At 41.2% G+C, this 15366-nt stretch overlaps 1 protein-coding gene across 3 annotated transcripts in view; it reads right to left on the reverse strand.

Annotated features, from left to right (window-relative positions):
• Positions 1-14898, reverse strand: part of osbpl9 (oxysterol binding protein-like 9) — a 47483-nt gene extending 32585 nt beyond the window's left edge. For all 3 annotated transcript variants that reach the window (XM_024003872.2, XM_024003871.2, XM_024003869.2), the window contains exons 1-3: positions 14764-14898; positions 12905-12955; positions 10722-10800 (exon numbers count right to left, since the gene is read on the reverse strand). In XM_024003872.2, coding sequence (XP_023859640.1) covers positions 10722-10800; positions 12905-12955; positions 14764-14874 — 241 coding nt within the window. In that variant the 5' untranslated portion in view covers positions 14875-14898. The remainder of the gene's footprint in view (positions 1-10721; positions 10801-12904; positions 12956-14763) is intronic.
• Positions 14899-15366: the final 468 nt, after the last annotated feature.

Below are 15366 nucleotides of genomic sequence, written 5' to 3' on the forward strand. Positions count from 1 at the left end.
GGATGCACCTGATGGATGTATTGTTTTCTCCATACCCTAGTCCTCCCATCAGCGTGAAACAGCAGGAACCGGGATACATCAGACCAGGCAATGTGGCTCCAATTCTCTAGTGTTTTAGCTCATTAGCCCACTGCAAACGCAGTGATTTGMTTTTTTTTGCTGAAAGAACTGTAACTCTGTAAGGTTGTCGGCCACCATACCCCATTCGTGTCAAGGTACAAGGAGTTGTGTATTATTTTATGGGTCTTTGGGAACCAATSTTGTACTGAACTGTCATGCATAAAAAAACAAATAATGAAAGAAAAGCATTGCAAGTTTGAATTTTGTAAAGTTAGTGTGGGAGAGGTGGAAAAATTATTGTTATCAATCAATAAATGACAAACCTCCTGGCATTGCAACTTAGATGGAAAGCTACTGAGAATGGTAGCTGATTCCATAGCCACTCCTATCTTTCATACTTTCCTCTAGACTCAGATTAAAAATATTTGTCCTCAGACCTGGAGGGAAGCCAAAGTAATTTCGCTACCCAGTGGAATTAGTGAGTGGTAKAGCGGCCTTTACTGGTTCTAACAGCAGACATATAAGCTTGCTGCCAGCTCTTAACAAACTGTTGGAAAAAATGGTGTTCAACCAAATACAATGCTATTTCTCTGTAAACAAATTAACAACAGACATTCAGCACGTTATAGAGAAGGACACTCAACATGCACTGCACTGACAAATGACTGATGATTGGTTGAAAGAAATGGATAATAATTAGATTGTGGGAGCTGTATTGTTAGATTTCAGTGCAGCCTGATATTATTGACCAAAAAAACATGTGTTATGGCTGTTCAACCTCTGCCATATCGTGGATTCAGAACCATCTAATAGAACTTTTCTTTAATGTGAGCGTCTCTAATGTCAAACATGTAAAGTGTGGTGTACCGCAGGGCAGCTCTCTAGGCCCTCTACTCTTTCTATTTTTACCAATGACCTGCCACTGGCATTAAACAAAGCATGTGTGTCCATGTACGCTGATGATTCAACCATATACGCATCAGCAACCACAGCTAAGTCACTGAAACCCTTAACAAAGAGTTGTATTCTGTTTTGGAATGGGTGGCCAGTAATAAACTGGTCCTGGACATCTCTAAAACTAAGAGCATTGTATTTGGTACAAATCATTGCTTAATTTCTTGACCTCAGCTGAATCTGGTAATGAATGGTATGGCTGTTGAATAAGTTGAGGAGACTAAATTACTTGGCGTTACTTTAGATTGTAAACTGTCATGGTCAAAACATATAGATTCAATGGTTGTAAAGATGGGGAGAGGTCTGTCGGTAACAAAGAGATGCTCCGCTTTTTTGACACCACACTCCAAAAGCAAGACATGCAGGCTCTAGTTTTGACTAATCTTGATTATTGTCCAGTTGTGTGGTCCAGTGCTGCAAGGAAATACCTAGTGAAGATGCAGCTGGCCCAGAACAGAGCGGCACGTTTTGCTTTTCATTGTAATCAGAAGGCTGATATAAATACTATGCATGCCAGTCTCTCTTGGCTAAGAGTTGAGAGACTGACTGCATCGCTTCTTTTTATAAGAAACATTGTGTTGAAAATCCCAAATTGTTTGCAMTCAACTTACACACACCTCTGACACACACTTATCCCACCAGACATGCCACCAGGGGTCTTTTCACAGTTCCCAAATGCAGAACAAATTCAAGAAAGCAAATATAATTATATAGAGCCCTAATTGAAGTTACTTCCATCTCATATTGCTCAAATAAAACAGCAAACCTGATTTTAAAAACACAAAGCAACACCTCACGGCACAACGCCTCTCCCCTATTTGACCTAGATAGTTGTGTATGCATTGATATGAAGACTACATGTGCCTTTACATTTTCTTTTTTTTATGTAGTTCTGTCTTTGAGCTGTTGTTGTCCATTGATGTTCTGTATTATGTCATTCTGTATAGTGTTTTGTGTGGATCCCAGGAAGAGAAGCTGCTTCTTTTGCAACAGCTAATGGGGATCCTAATAAAATACCAAAAATGTAGCCCGTCTGACAGAGCAACAATGGGATTCTTTGTCCACAGAGGAAGAGCGGGCTTTCAAACTCTCACCTATTCCCCTCTTTGGATTGGTGGATACATGTTATTTTAATACTTTGAGTACTCGATGGAGGGGGGGGGGGGGCACAGCATTAGAAAAGGAACAACATTAGCGCATTTAGGCCTCACTGTCCTGCTCATAGGCGGCGCGTGAGTTGGGGAAGCTAATTTTCACCCCAAAAAATATGAAGCATTCTATTCCTAATGTGATGAGTAAAATGGATATTCATCATTTAGGCTAATAATATTTATTTTCRGTTTCTTTTCTATAGAATCTTTTTTTAATACAACTTTCAAGTGACAATGAACCAATGATAAAGACAGTGAATATGCACACTCACCAGGGATATGCTCTGCTAGTGCCATTAACTGTTTGCTCAGTTACTGTAAATTGAGAATTTTTATAACTAAGACAAATCTGTCTTCTCTTTACAGCAATAGCCAATTGCTTTGTACTGTATTTTTTTTAAATATTGTGACATGCCTGGCTCGGCCTCTCTTTTACTGACTCAATCTATTAGGTAGCCTATTTACCGAATCCGCTGCCTTCCGACAGGCTCTGCGATTTAAAAACAATCCACAGCTTTTTTTTCTCCTTCACTTTTTTCCCCCACTTTTTTTTTTAAACAAGCAAATTATCCTCCAAATCATTCTTTCTAGTGTAGTACACACATAGGATTCCCATAATATTTTCTAGATTATCATTATTATTTAAGTATAATCAGTGGTTTAAGTAGAGTTTGATTGGCAAAAAAAAAAAGAAGCTTATTTCGTTGTGAAAATACAATGAGCCTTCGGTTATGCAACATTGAAGCGCAGTTTCGTGGACAGAATTGATTTGTTCACCCATGACTGCGTGGCCATGCACACTTCCAACTCAAATCATCAAGTTTGCAGACGACAACAGCAGTAGGCTTGATAACCAACAACAACAACGAGACAGCCTATAAGGAGGTGGTGAGGGCACTTTCCTGTGGTGTCAGGAAAATAAACTCACTCAATGTCAACAAAACAAAGGAGATGATCGTGGACTTCAAGAAACAGCAGAGGGAGCACCCCCCTATCCACATCGACGGGACAGCAGTGGAGAAGGTGGAAAGTTAAGTTCCTCGGCGTATACATCACTGACAAACTGAAATGGTTCACCCACACAGACAATGTGGTGAAGGCGGTGCAACAGCGCCTCTTCAACCTCAGGAGGCTGAAGAAATTTGGCTTGTCACCTAAAACCCTCACAAACCTTTGCAGATGCACAATTGAGAGCATCCTGTCGGGCTGCATCACCGCCTGGTACAGCAACTACACCGCCCATAACCGCAGGGCTCTCCAGAGGGTGGTTCGGTCTGCACAACGCATCACCGGGAGCAAACTACCTGCCCCCCAGGACACCAAGAGCACTCGATGTCACAGGAAGGCCAAAAAGATCATCAAGGACAACAACCACCCAAGCCACTGCCTGTTCACCCCGCAACCATCCAGAAGGCGAGGTCAGTACAGGTACATCAATGCTGGGACCGAGAGACTGAAAAACAGCTTCGATCTCAGGGCCATCAGACTGTTAAACAGCCATCACTAACARAGAGAGGCTGCTGCCTACATACAGACATGAAATCATTGGCCACATTAATAAATGGATCACTAGTCACTTTAATAGTGATGGTTACATACATCTTGCATTACTCATCTCATATATGGTATTTTATACCATCTATTGCATCTTTCCTATGCCGCTCGGTCATTGCTCATCCATATATTTATAATGTATATATTCTTATTCCATTAGATTTGTGTGTATTAGGTAGTTGTGGAATTGTTAGATTACCTGTTAGATATTGCTGCACTGCGGGAACTAGAAGCACAAGCATTAGGCTACACTCGCAATAACGTCTGCTAACCATGTGTATGTGACAAATAAAATGTGATTTGATTTAGATTTAAGTCAGGACTAAGCTAGTTCTACTTAAATGAATCCAGATTTAAAAAATGCTTCCTGAGATGTTAACTTCAGATGTATTAGTTCTAGATTAAGGAGTCCCAGTTAAGGTAAATAAGGACTAACAAATTCATCTTTGTGAAGCCTGATTAGATTAACGATGTGCACTTGGTGCTAATCTGAGGATGCTACAATAACCAGGGATGGGACACTAATACATAAGCATCGTGTGGAATTGGAGCAAGTCACCTAAAACAAACACTGGACGGAGGTAAAATATTTATTTACTTAAAAAAATATGTATWAAAAAAACTCTTCAGCGAATTGTGTCAAACCACCCAATTATTGACAACAAACAGCATGCTTCAACAGAAAACGAGAAGAATGCCTGGACTACCATTTGTAATGAATTCAAATGAAAAGGTAAACAAAAGGACGCTACAACAGCTTCATGTAAGATACTGTATTTATTGTTGGCCCACTTTTACAAATCAGAGTCACTTTGAAATGTTAGTTATTGCATAACAGTGGGGCCTAAATGTATGTGTGACAGAAATGTAACAAACAATGTTATACATCATTTGTAATATAATTGCTATATTGTCTCATCTTTCTATGGTCCTGTGGAACAACAAAAATCTACTTAAAGACAAATTATTTTGCTCGTAGGGAGTGTTTCAACACTGTTAAGACCAGAGACAGATGAACTGGGGGACTTGACCGGGATAATTGATAGCCAGCAACCAATGGAAGGTATCCCAGATGATGATCATTTGGACAGTTTAGATGGGGGACCGTTCCAATCCTTATATGGTAGGACACATTCATTCAACATGTGCCATCCCCAGACTGCAGAGAATATGTAATGTTGTCAGTCATCTCTTGCACTCCCATAATAAAAATGTAATGAACTTAACTCTTGAAGAACTAATGTTCTCTAAGGCAGCAATGTAATCATTTTCTAGAGGCGGATGATCGCCATAGTTTGGAGGAGACTTCTCTTAAGAGGATGAAGGTCAGCCCCCTACATCTGCAGCAGCCAGGAGGGAAGATTGGAGGACAAAGACAAAAGAGGCTGAGCATGCATGAGAAACTGGCCATGGAATTTCATAAGCACAATCTAATGTACTTAAAAGAAGAGCATGATATGAAGATGCAAATCCTTCATGTTGAGTTGGCTATTGTTTGCTTCAATCCCTTAAGCCATCTTTGTTGTGAGAAAATTATCTCTGCAGACTTGTCCATTTCTGTCATTGTCTGCCTCAATCATGGGAACATCTGGGTCATCCTCAATGCCAGGATCTGGGCAACCATGCTGTTTGAGGCAATTGTGAAGCACTGCTGTTGCAATTATGACAATTCAGCATCTTTCTAGGTTGAAAGCGCAATATGGTTGAGACACTGGAAATGACTCTTCATACACCAAACCTGCGCTCCACTACACCTCTGGTGAGGATATGAACTTGGTTGTTCCGTTGTTGCTCAGGTCCTATTGCATGAAGATAGGGAAAGGGGGATACCTAGTCAGTTATACAACTGAATGAGTCTTCCGCATTTAACCCAARCCCTCTGAATCAGATGTGCGGTGTCTGCCTCYATCGACATCCGTGTCTTCGGCGCACGGGGAACAGTGGGTTAAGAGTTGCGCAGGGGTAGAACGAAAGATTTTTACTTTGTCAGTTCGGGGATTCGATCCAGCAACCTTTTGGTTACTGGCCCAATGCTCTAGGGGGTGAACAACAAGTTAACCTGTGCATACCCACTGTCACCAAATATGGTTCCACTCTGTTGTCCTCCTTCAAGCTGAGCATACAAAGAGGAGTTTTGGAAAATCCTTGAGTCATGAGTTGCCCCTTTCCAACGTGAAACAATGTTGGAGAACTGCAAATTGGAAGTGCCCACACTGTGTACATTTATTGAGAACCAGTTTAAGATTCCTACACTCCTCGGCATCTGCTGTAGAGGGACACGATGGGAATATGACATCCATCTATACAGCCATTTACATGTGGGAAGTTCCCATATTCATAGAACTCTACCTTGTCGTTGGCTTGGGCAGCAGCATGAGGGAACTTTATGTAATTGTCTTTCAGTTCACATATAGCATTGCAGTCTTTGTGGACTATTCTGCATACAGTCAGATCACTTGCGCCACACAAATATCCTGTTTCACGATAGAAGGTTACAGCAGCCATAAACCTCAAGGTGATCAGAACTTGTAGGGAAGGAAGGATGGGCCTTCCCCAAAGAGTCAGATGAAAGGCTTGGTTCAAGCAAACAAATGTCAGCTGCATTTTCTTAGTACATACGTAAAAGGTCACGGAAATMGATTTAATCAAAATCATTCAGTGGGTTGCTCCTGTCTATAAGCACCCTTCTGTCTGGCCTTGGTGGTGCTCTTTGATCATCAATGAAATTGTCTAGTTAATCCATCTTCCTCCATTGCCCAGAACAATCTGGGGGCACACATCCATTAATCTGAAGTTAAACCTGCCTCTGTCCAGGTTAAATTTAAGCCATTATTTAGATTAGCTCTAAATCATCCTTCTGGAACCCAGACTTTTTAAATCTAGACTAGGGCAAGTCAGACTATTTTAAACCATGTCTGAGAAATGCAATCTCATTTAGTCCAGTTTAAAAGTGCAATTTAGTCTAGYATTAGGTTTAATCTGTCCGCGATCCCGCCCTTGAATGATTCAAGGAAATATGCCTACTTTGTTTGTTGATTTCCTAGGGCATCTGAATAACATAATTATACATGAACAATAATTTCACATAGCATAGCTTGTTCTTTTAACATTGAATATGCTATAAATAAATGGTTATTATAGCTGATTAAACTTAATTTCTCACCAGAATGAGGCTGTGATTTGAGGTTCACCTCCATCTGGGCCTTCACTAGGGCTCTACATAGGCTTAGAACCCGACCTCTGTGCATGTGCTCTCGCTGTTCACACCGTTGGTGACAGCAAGATGGAGATTGTGGCCAAAGCAATTTAGCCAAGGCCAGTTCAGTTGCCACAATGTTGGCCCCAGTGTCTGTGGTGATACAGGACAGTTTATTTTAGTCAAGGGCCCAGTCAAGCCCGAACGCAGGACGTCAGCCAGGTTGTCGGCTGTGTGGGATTCCACCATGTAGGTTGTTTCCAAACAGTGGGATTTAAGTGTCCAGTCATATCTACACTTGACCAGTGCAAATACAATTTTTATTATTTATWAAAAAAWATATATATATTATAAGACATCCTTTAGCTGTCTGAACCTCCACCTTGTTGAACAAGGACCGCTATTTGAGAGAAATATTGTACTTTCTCCCCGTTAACTGTCAAATTTACAGAGCATTTCTATGAAGGTGGGTTTCTTCACCACTCTGAAGGGCACCATTCCTACATAAGAAGTTAGACTGTCTGCCAGACCTCTCCATTTATCGGTGTCCCGTTTGTGGTTCTGGAATTCTTCATAGGTACGCTTTTTGCACATATTCTGCAAACAGACTGATCCAAGTCATCTGGTTCTCCATCGTCGTTAGCTGTTACATTTGTTTTGCTACGAGAGCCATCTTTATCACCTCACTCCTCCAATTTACTGTAACAATGAAAAAAGCATACCCATCCACCTCCACCCATAGGATCTACTGTATAGGTATTATAGTTAGCCCCAATCCCCACTTTTTACCCCACCCCATCTTCAATGAACTGAATTGACCTTCAAAGAATCTCTCCTATCCATGTATATAGCGGATTTGCTGATTGGAGCGCATCAAAAGATAGTCGAAAAGAGGAGGCGATGTATACAGTTTAATAGAAGGACTAAGTTAGCAAAACAATACCATATAATCAAATAGTTAACTATCGGCTATGGGTAAGGTATATCTATATTAAAATAAAGTTGCTAAAACATATGTTTTTTAACTAGCATATTTTATTTTCATGATGGTCTTGACCCAAAACCGTCAATGTCACAGTTATCCAATTACTGTCATAGCCCTATCAAAGACTCGTTTTCGACCACTGGCCTGCCATTGGCTGGATATGCTTTGGGTGGTAGTTGATACACAAGGGAATCTGCTGAGCGTGAAAAGCCCAGCAGCGTTGCAGTTTTTGACACACTCAAACCAGTGCACCTGGCACCTAATACCATACCCTGTTCAAAAGGCACTTAAATCTTTTGTCTTGTCCATTCACCATCTGAATGGCACACATACACAATCCATGTCTCAATTGTCTTACGGCTTAAAAATCCTTCTTTAACCATCTCCTCGCCTTCAACTACAGTGATTGAAGTGGATTTAACAGGTGACATCAATAAAGGAGCATAGATTTCACCTGGATTCACCTGGTCAGTCTATGTCATGGAAAGAGCAGGGGTTCCTAATGTTTTGTATATTTTACAATAATAATATGATGGAATACAACAGAATTAAATAGAAAGGATATTTTTCCCAAATAGGTATTTGCTGATTGTTGCTAGTAGGCTACGCATGGGGCGGAGGTTATTCTAGCAAAACGTTATATTTTGAAACAGAGACCATCTGGGCAATATTTTTGTGTTGTTGGGAAAAACTAGAATATTTAAAAACCTTAGAATACGCTCTTTCAGATAGGTTATTGCAATCAAAACATCTGGCCTGCATGGACCTCTGTAGTATTATTTGGAAAAGGAAGCAAGCACCAACAAGCTTCATAAAGATGCCCTCAAAGATTCCTTCTGGTGGTTCGAACGAGCATTAACGGCAACAACGGCTAACATAAATACTATGATGTCATGCACTGTAACACGCCGTAGCATACCGCGCCACGGTAAATGAGGACCCACTGTATACTCCAAAGACTGGGTATGTCATACATTACCAGAACCACTAGACACCCTCTCTACAACAGGCGACCTGCTCATCGTGGGCTTGGCCAATGCATTCAGCAGTTTCCCAGGCTAAGCAGCTTTGTCTGTATGGGGCCATGTAGAGCTCTTTTGCACACAAGGTCTGCTTTGGAAGTGGGGGGGAAGTTGACGGCCTCTCATGCAGCTCTGATGCTCCGCCAGGAAGAGACAGATGAATTATGGATGCTCCTCTAAATAGAAATACAAATTCTCACTCTCTCCGCAGCCTTCATCTGTGGCCACCCCATACCTCACCCATGCTCTGCTTTAGTCCTCCTCCGATGACACAGCCCCCCTGCTTGCCTGCCGCAGCACCACACCAGAATAAATGTGTGTAACATCAGCTGGATCCTTTACAAGGATGTATACAACAGTAATGATTCTCCAGCAGGCAACATCTGGGAGAGTAGCCCATACATCTTCGGTAACCTTTTCAAGTGCAAATTGGTATGTCCCTTGTTGTGATGTAGGTGATTAAAAACAATTCCTATAGGCTTGGGTGATAGATGGGTTGTGAAATGGCTATGACGTTCCCATCTTTTCCATGTAATCTTATAATTACTTTCCAACTTGGAGGAATCATTTGGAGGAGCATCCTTTTTCACAAGTGCATCTTTTAAAAGGTGAACTCCGATAAAATTGACTGGATACGCATAATTGAGCAAGTAGACCAAAAGACAAAATGAAAACATGGTTATGACCATAGAATTCTAACTCGACCAACTTGATATGAAATTAATATCAAATTGAATCAGACCGATAATAATATCATAGAATTCACCAACCTCAACAATCACAATAAACACTGGTGACCTCACAAAGCACCTCTTAGAAACAATCTTTCATAATATTGTTTCTTTAAACTTAGCCTAAAAATATATTTTTTAAAGATACCTTTAACATTCGATACTTCTTCCATACGATACTTCTTCCATGGTAAACAACCACTATACATTAAAAAAAATTAAACATGAAAATCAAACCAAGCAGTAAGCTACAAAAACAAACACAAATGCCTGTGTAACAAAAGGTTACAACCAATGCTTCACCGAGCCATGCCCTTCGACCTGACAAGAGGCCAGCATGCAGACCTCATGCATCTCCTTACCCTTCCTATTGTAGAGCCACAGCATACAGTTTCGGAACATAGCAATAGGAGAGGGCATGGAGGTGGACGAAATGGGTCCACCGTGGACAGAATGCTGGTGGCGGTGGAGGTAGTGGTGGCTGTGTGGGGGGAGCGATGGAGGTGACAGGGTGAAGGAGGTTAGAGACCTGGAGGAGAGTGGTCCGCTGGGTGAATGGTCGGTGCAGCTGCTGGCCGGAGGAAGGGGGTGGGGTGAGAGGGGTCTGGGATGGGGACCAGACCTGTCTCTGAAGTGTTCAGGGTGTGGATTGGCAGTGCAGCTCAGCAGTATTTCTTTATTCCCATAGGCGGTAGAAAATGCAAGCAATCTTCAAAAAAATAATTAAATACAGCCTCCTTCGCTTCTTTCCATTACAGAGGAATCTTGCTGTGGAATAGATCTTGCTTTAGCCTCTAGACGACTAGCCATTCAAATGCCTAGAGCTCGACGTGTGTGGTGTGTGTCTGCTTGTGTTAGGGCACCGACAAAATAATCCTCCTTTAAAAACTAAGAAGAAAAAGGCTGGAAAGAGCGAGAGCGCGCGAGAGAGAACAAGCTACAAATAGAGCCTACATGTGAGCAGCCGGCAGTATGCAGCATTGATGGATTCACTACAAACGACAGGGAAGCGAGCAAAGTGGGAGGTGAGGGAGAGGAGGAGGAGAAAGAAAAGAACAAGAGACTAACCTTGAAAATGGAAAGTCTTCTGGTCCACAGTGATGGTGAATGTGCTGTCGTCTTCATCATCGATTCCTATTACAGCTCCCTGGAAAAGCAAAAAGGAAGAGGAGGCAGTGAGAGAGGAGACGTAACCATCCCTCTCTCTTGTTCACTCTATCACACACCTACCAAGGAGAAGGAGGAAAAGAGGAGGGGGTGTCTGGGTGGAGTCAGAGGCAAGAAAGGGTAGAGAAGAGACATTAGTGACCAGCAGCAAGGAAGGAAGGAAGGAAGGAAAGAAAAACATTGCAGAGCTATGGCTGTAGCATGGCACCTTGCAACAGTATATCTCAAACATGCCTGCCAGTCAAAACCAACCTGAAAATGTTTTAATTAAAAGATAAGCATATGCCATTTAAATAAAACATGTTTGATAAGTCACAAATCTGCATTAAAGTAACTGTCCAGTGTTTCCAGATGTATATTAAATAGGACCTATAATTAATTACAATATGAGTGAAATAGTTTTCCTTACAAAAATGTGTAACTATTACTCATGTTAAAAAGCAGCTTTCTGTGTTGGAATGGTGTGGGCGTATACTGGTCGCTCAAAATATTCATGCGAGTAGACTGCTGATTGGCCAGCTCATCCTCCTCAGAAGGATGACATCATCCTCCATGAGGCAATAGCAAGCTTTTCAGTTTGAGGTGGGGCTTTTGAAGTGTTCTTTCTCCAAATTATGCTTTGGCCACAAATACGAGTATAGGATGAGTCAACAACATTATTTGGGTGTGTTAACAGAATATTAACTTTGAAATTGAGATTTTCTCTGGAAAGTTACTTTAAGACTTCCCATGTACTGCTGATGAGGTGTAGGCGTCCATTATCACATTAGAACCACTATGTGATGACTCATTAAAAGACAATGCCCTGGCTGTCGGCTTCACACAGAGGCAGACAAAATGAGGAACGCGAGTTCAACTAACCATGAGTGGAATTAAGACTATAAATAATGTAGACTAAGATATGTGTGTTTATACACGTGGTGTGCATTTAGCCTACGTATCTGTCTAAGGAGAAAATTCCACGAGCCATAAGTAAAATCCACAGTACTGTCTTAGTCTAAAGCTAAGGAGGGGAATCGTAAATACTAACTACTGGAAGTAGTCAAATGTATAGCACAGTAGTATGATAGTACTGAAGATAACATGCTCGTATCCCTTTAAAACCAGCACACAAAACTGAAGAAACACATGAGAAATGTCTCTGTAATTGAATTATCTATCATCTGACTGAAAAAGAAGCTTATAAATGTAGTTGCTGGCATGAAACCTCCAACAATCGAAGAGAATCTAGCCAATGTTATTTTCTCAAGGCTACTCTGTATGTAGATATTTCTATGTGTGATGTCTTTGAAGGTCTTGCTAACATAGTCTCTAGGCAAAAAAGAAACAGGTTCTGACATTGGGTTTTGCATCAGATCCCTCACAAATTCCTGCCATAACTACAGGTCAAAAAAACTAAACAAAGATAACTACACAGTATGATACACCTACACTTGATAAACAATATATGCTAAACAAGTTTTCCCACATTTCAATCGAACTATTTGTCAAGCTTTAAAAGTAAAACCTCTGATTTGGCTCAAAGTCAAACAGATCTGAGAACCATTTGCTACTAAATTAGGTATCCTTAATTCCTTGAGGACAGAAGGGGGGAAAAAGGGCAAGACACAATGGGCCAGCTCGGATCCTTTAGGAAACACCACATTAAAATCCTATTTTGTAACTGTCGAGTCCAATTAGAATACATCAAACACTGCCATCTAGTGGCAATATTTGTACACAAACATATAGCAAGTGATTATATTTAATAGCCTTGTATTGCAGGGTTCTTCAACCTTTTCTTGCTCAGGGAGCCCTTCCAAGGCATCCCGGCGATGCAGGTGCCGATGTCAGATACTCCAGTGAGTGTAATTGGAGTTGAGAAATAAGATATTCTCCTCTTTTCTACTGTAGGTATGTAAAACAAAATGCATTTATTATAAATATATATTTGTGGATACCCTGCAGTACTGGACGTGGACCCCCGGTGTATTGTATAGACAAATAAAATAAAATAATTAGGCTAGTTAGGAAAAATAGCTACTCAATTAGCTGGTGCAAACTCTCCCTCTAAGCAGACGATGAACAACAGGCCAGGTCCTTACCCTGAGCCGCACACAACCTCTTCTAGAGCCACGCATCATCTTGTCCTTGGACTGAAAATGAAGAGAAGAAAACAAAACAAATTAGGTTTCAAGAACACACTTTATTTTTTATATATATATATATAATTTCCCCATACTCCATTCACAAACATTTCCACCCCAAGTTTGTTTATTCATTATCAAGTTCACCAGTGGAAAGTTCATGGAACTTCATACATATAGCAAGCCAAGATTCTCTGATAAAAATAGCTGCAAACCTGAATTGTAAGTGCTTGCATCTCATCTGCAAGTATCACATGCATAGCTGTATATATACACACACACACACACACACATACATACGACATAGTTTGGTCCCAAATCTGTTTGTGCTCTTGCCAACTTCATTGGTCATTGTCAAGCCAAATGTTCAGCGTGACAAGAAGTGTACATGATAGCACTCAGGCTATAGATGACATACACTGTAACCAAAAGTGCCCCTATTACTGTCATTCACTGAAGGGTCACATTGTTCAGCAGATAGTTTGATTTGGGATTGAGATATTGAGTTTAGCCTACCTACTTTGTGAAACCTTCCCATCTTCGCGAATGACAGTAAAATGGGCATATTTATGGTTACCTGTGAGATAGAACCATTTTGATGTGACACAGTGGATCATATTTTCATGAAGTTCCTTCTGTTCATGGTCATATACACTCACTGGCCAGTTTATTAGGCACACTCATCTTGTACTGGGTTGGACCACCCTTTGCCTCCAGAACAGCTTGAATTCTTCAGGGCATGGAAACATTGCTCAATTGGTATCTAGGGACCCTGACTTGTGCCAGGAAAACATTTCCCACACCATTACACCACTGCCACCAGCCTGCCCTTTTGACACCAGGCCATGGACTCATGCTGCTTACGCCAAATCCTGACTCTACCATGAGCATGACGCAAGAGTAACTGGGATTTGTCGGACCAGGTGACGTTTTTCCATTCCTCAATTGTCTAGTGTTGGTGATCGCGTGCCCCCCCCCCCCAACTCATACATAGCCCTGTCAATKGTTACATATCTCCAGCCTCATCCCTCAGTTTACCCACCAAAGTGGCAGGCTGTTTAAAATGATAGAATCAAGTGGCTTAGGTTGTCAACTGAGTGTGGGGGGGCTGTCGAAATGTCGGTAGCAGCTTATGTAGCTTTATGACGGGTGCAATTAATGATACACCTGCCTTCGACAAAGCTTATCAGCTAAAAATCAACAAGAGGGATGGCATGGTTAGGCAATGTCTGCTAACTCTGACTCTTGTGACAGTAGACCATAACGGTGAATTCTACAATCCTATTATTACGCAGGCAATCAAGTTAAGCAAACAACCTCGGGGGGAAAAAGCGCTCACTTTCACATGATTAGGTAGCTAACCTTACCTCCACCCTTTATTGACATGCTTATATATTACTCATACTACGTAGCTTTTAATGCCTCGAATAATCAACAGTGTTTAAGTCTAACTGACAGCAAAACATTGACATGAAAATTAGATAAATACAATGATGACAAATGCTGCAGGCTAGCAACAAGGAAAAGATCACCGCACATCGTAGTTATTGTTAGCGAATTCCAGGAAGTAGAGAAAATACTGGCATTTAATTTGTTAGTTGGTCCTCCAGCATGGATATGATTGGTCAACAATGGATCTGTCGCGGAAAGTCGCCGCCCTTTTCTGCCAGCTGAGATTCCCAAACCCAACTCCTGGCATACAGGCCTCTGTGCTCACTCCAGTACTCGGTTTTGACAAGCAATGTATTGGTAACTTATACTACCGGACACCACGAGGTTATCGGCTTATTCATTACCAAGAACAAGAAAATACGCACCGTGTAGTATGACAGTAAACCCGCATTGTAATCCAAAACAAACCAGCGATACTGCCAACCTTTCATGACGTTAGTCCATTTGCTAAGCGGTCCCTCCATGACCGACGCCATCTTTACACTTGGCCAAGATTCTGGGGGAGGAGTCTGTATGGAAAAAAACAACTCGTTCCACAAACGTCACAGGATGGCAAGACTTTTGACAGCTGAAAGATTGTCAAACATTTTAGAAGTTATAATTTTGCTTAGAAAAGTCAATCCCAATGCTCATTATATCCATCTAAATTCATATAATCATCATTCATAAAAAGTGGGATACTTTTGCATTTATGTCTTCTGAAACCCAATGGCATAGGCAGAAATCCATTGATGACAGGGCCAGCAAAAATGTAGGTGGGACAAAATTTGGGCACTCAAATCCTCATTATATTAACATAAAAGCATAACCTACCCTATACCTACTGTAATTGTCTTGTAGGCCTACGTAAATCCATGACTCTTGCATTTAACATGCAACTCATATAGACCTACACATAATATCAAATCAAATGTATTTATATAGCCCTTCTTACATCAGCTGATATCTCAAAGTGCTGTACAGAAACC

The sequence above is a fragment of the Salvelinus sp. IW2-2015 genome, linkage group LG16, assembly GCF_002910315.2.
Source record: "Salvelinus sp. IW2-2015 linkage group LG16, ASM291031v2, whole genome shotgun sequence".
Classification (NCBI taxonomy): domain Eukaryota; kingdom Metazoa; phylum Chordata; class Actinopteri; order Salmoniformes; family Salmonidae; genus Salvelinus; species Salvelinus sp. IW2-2015.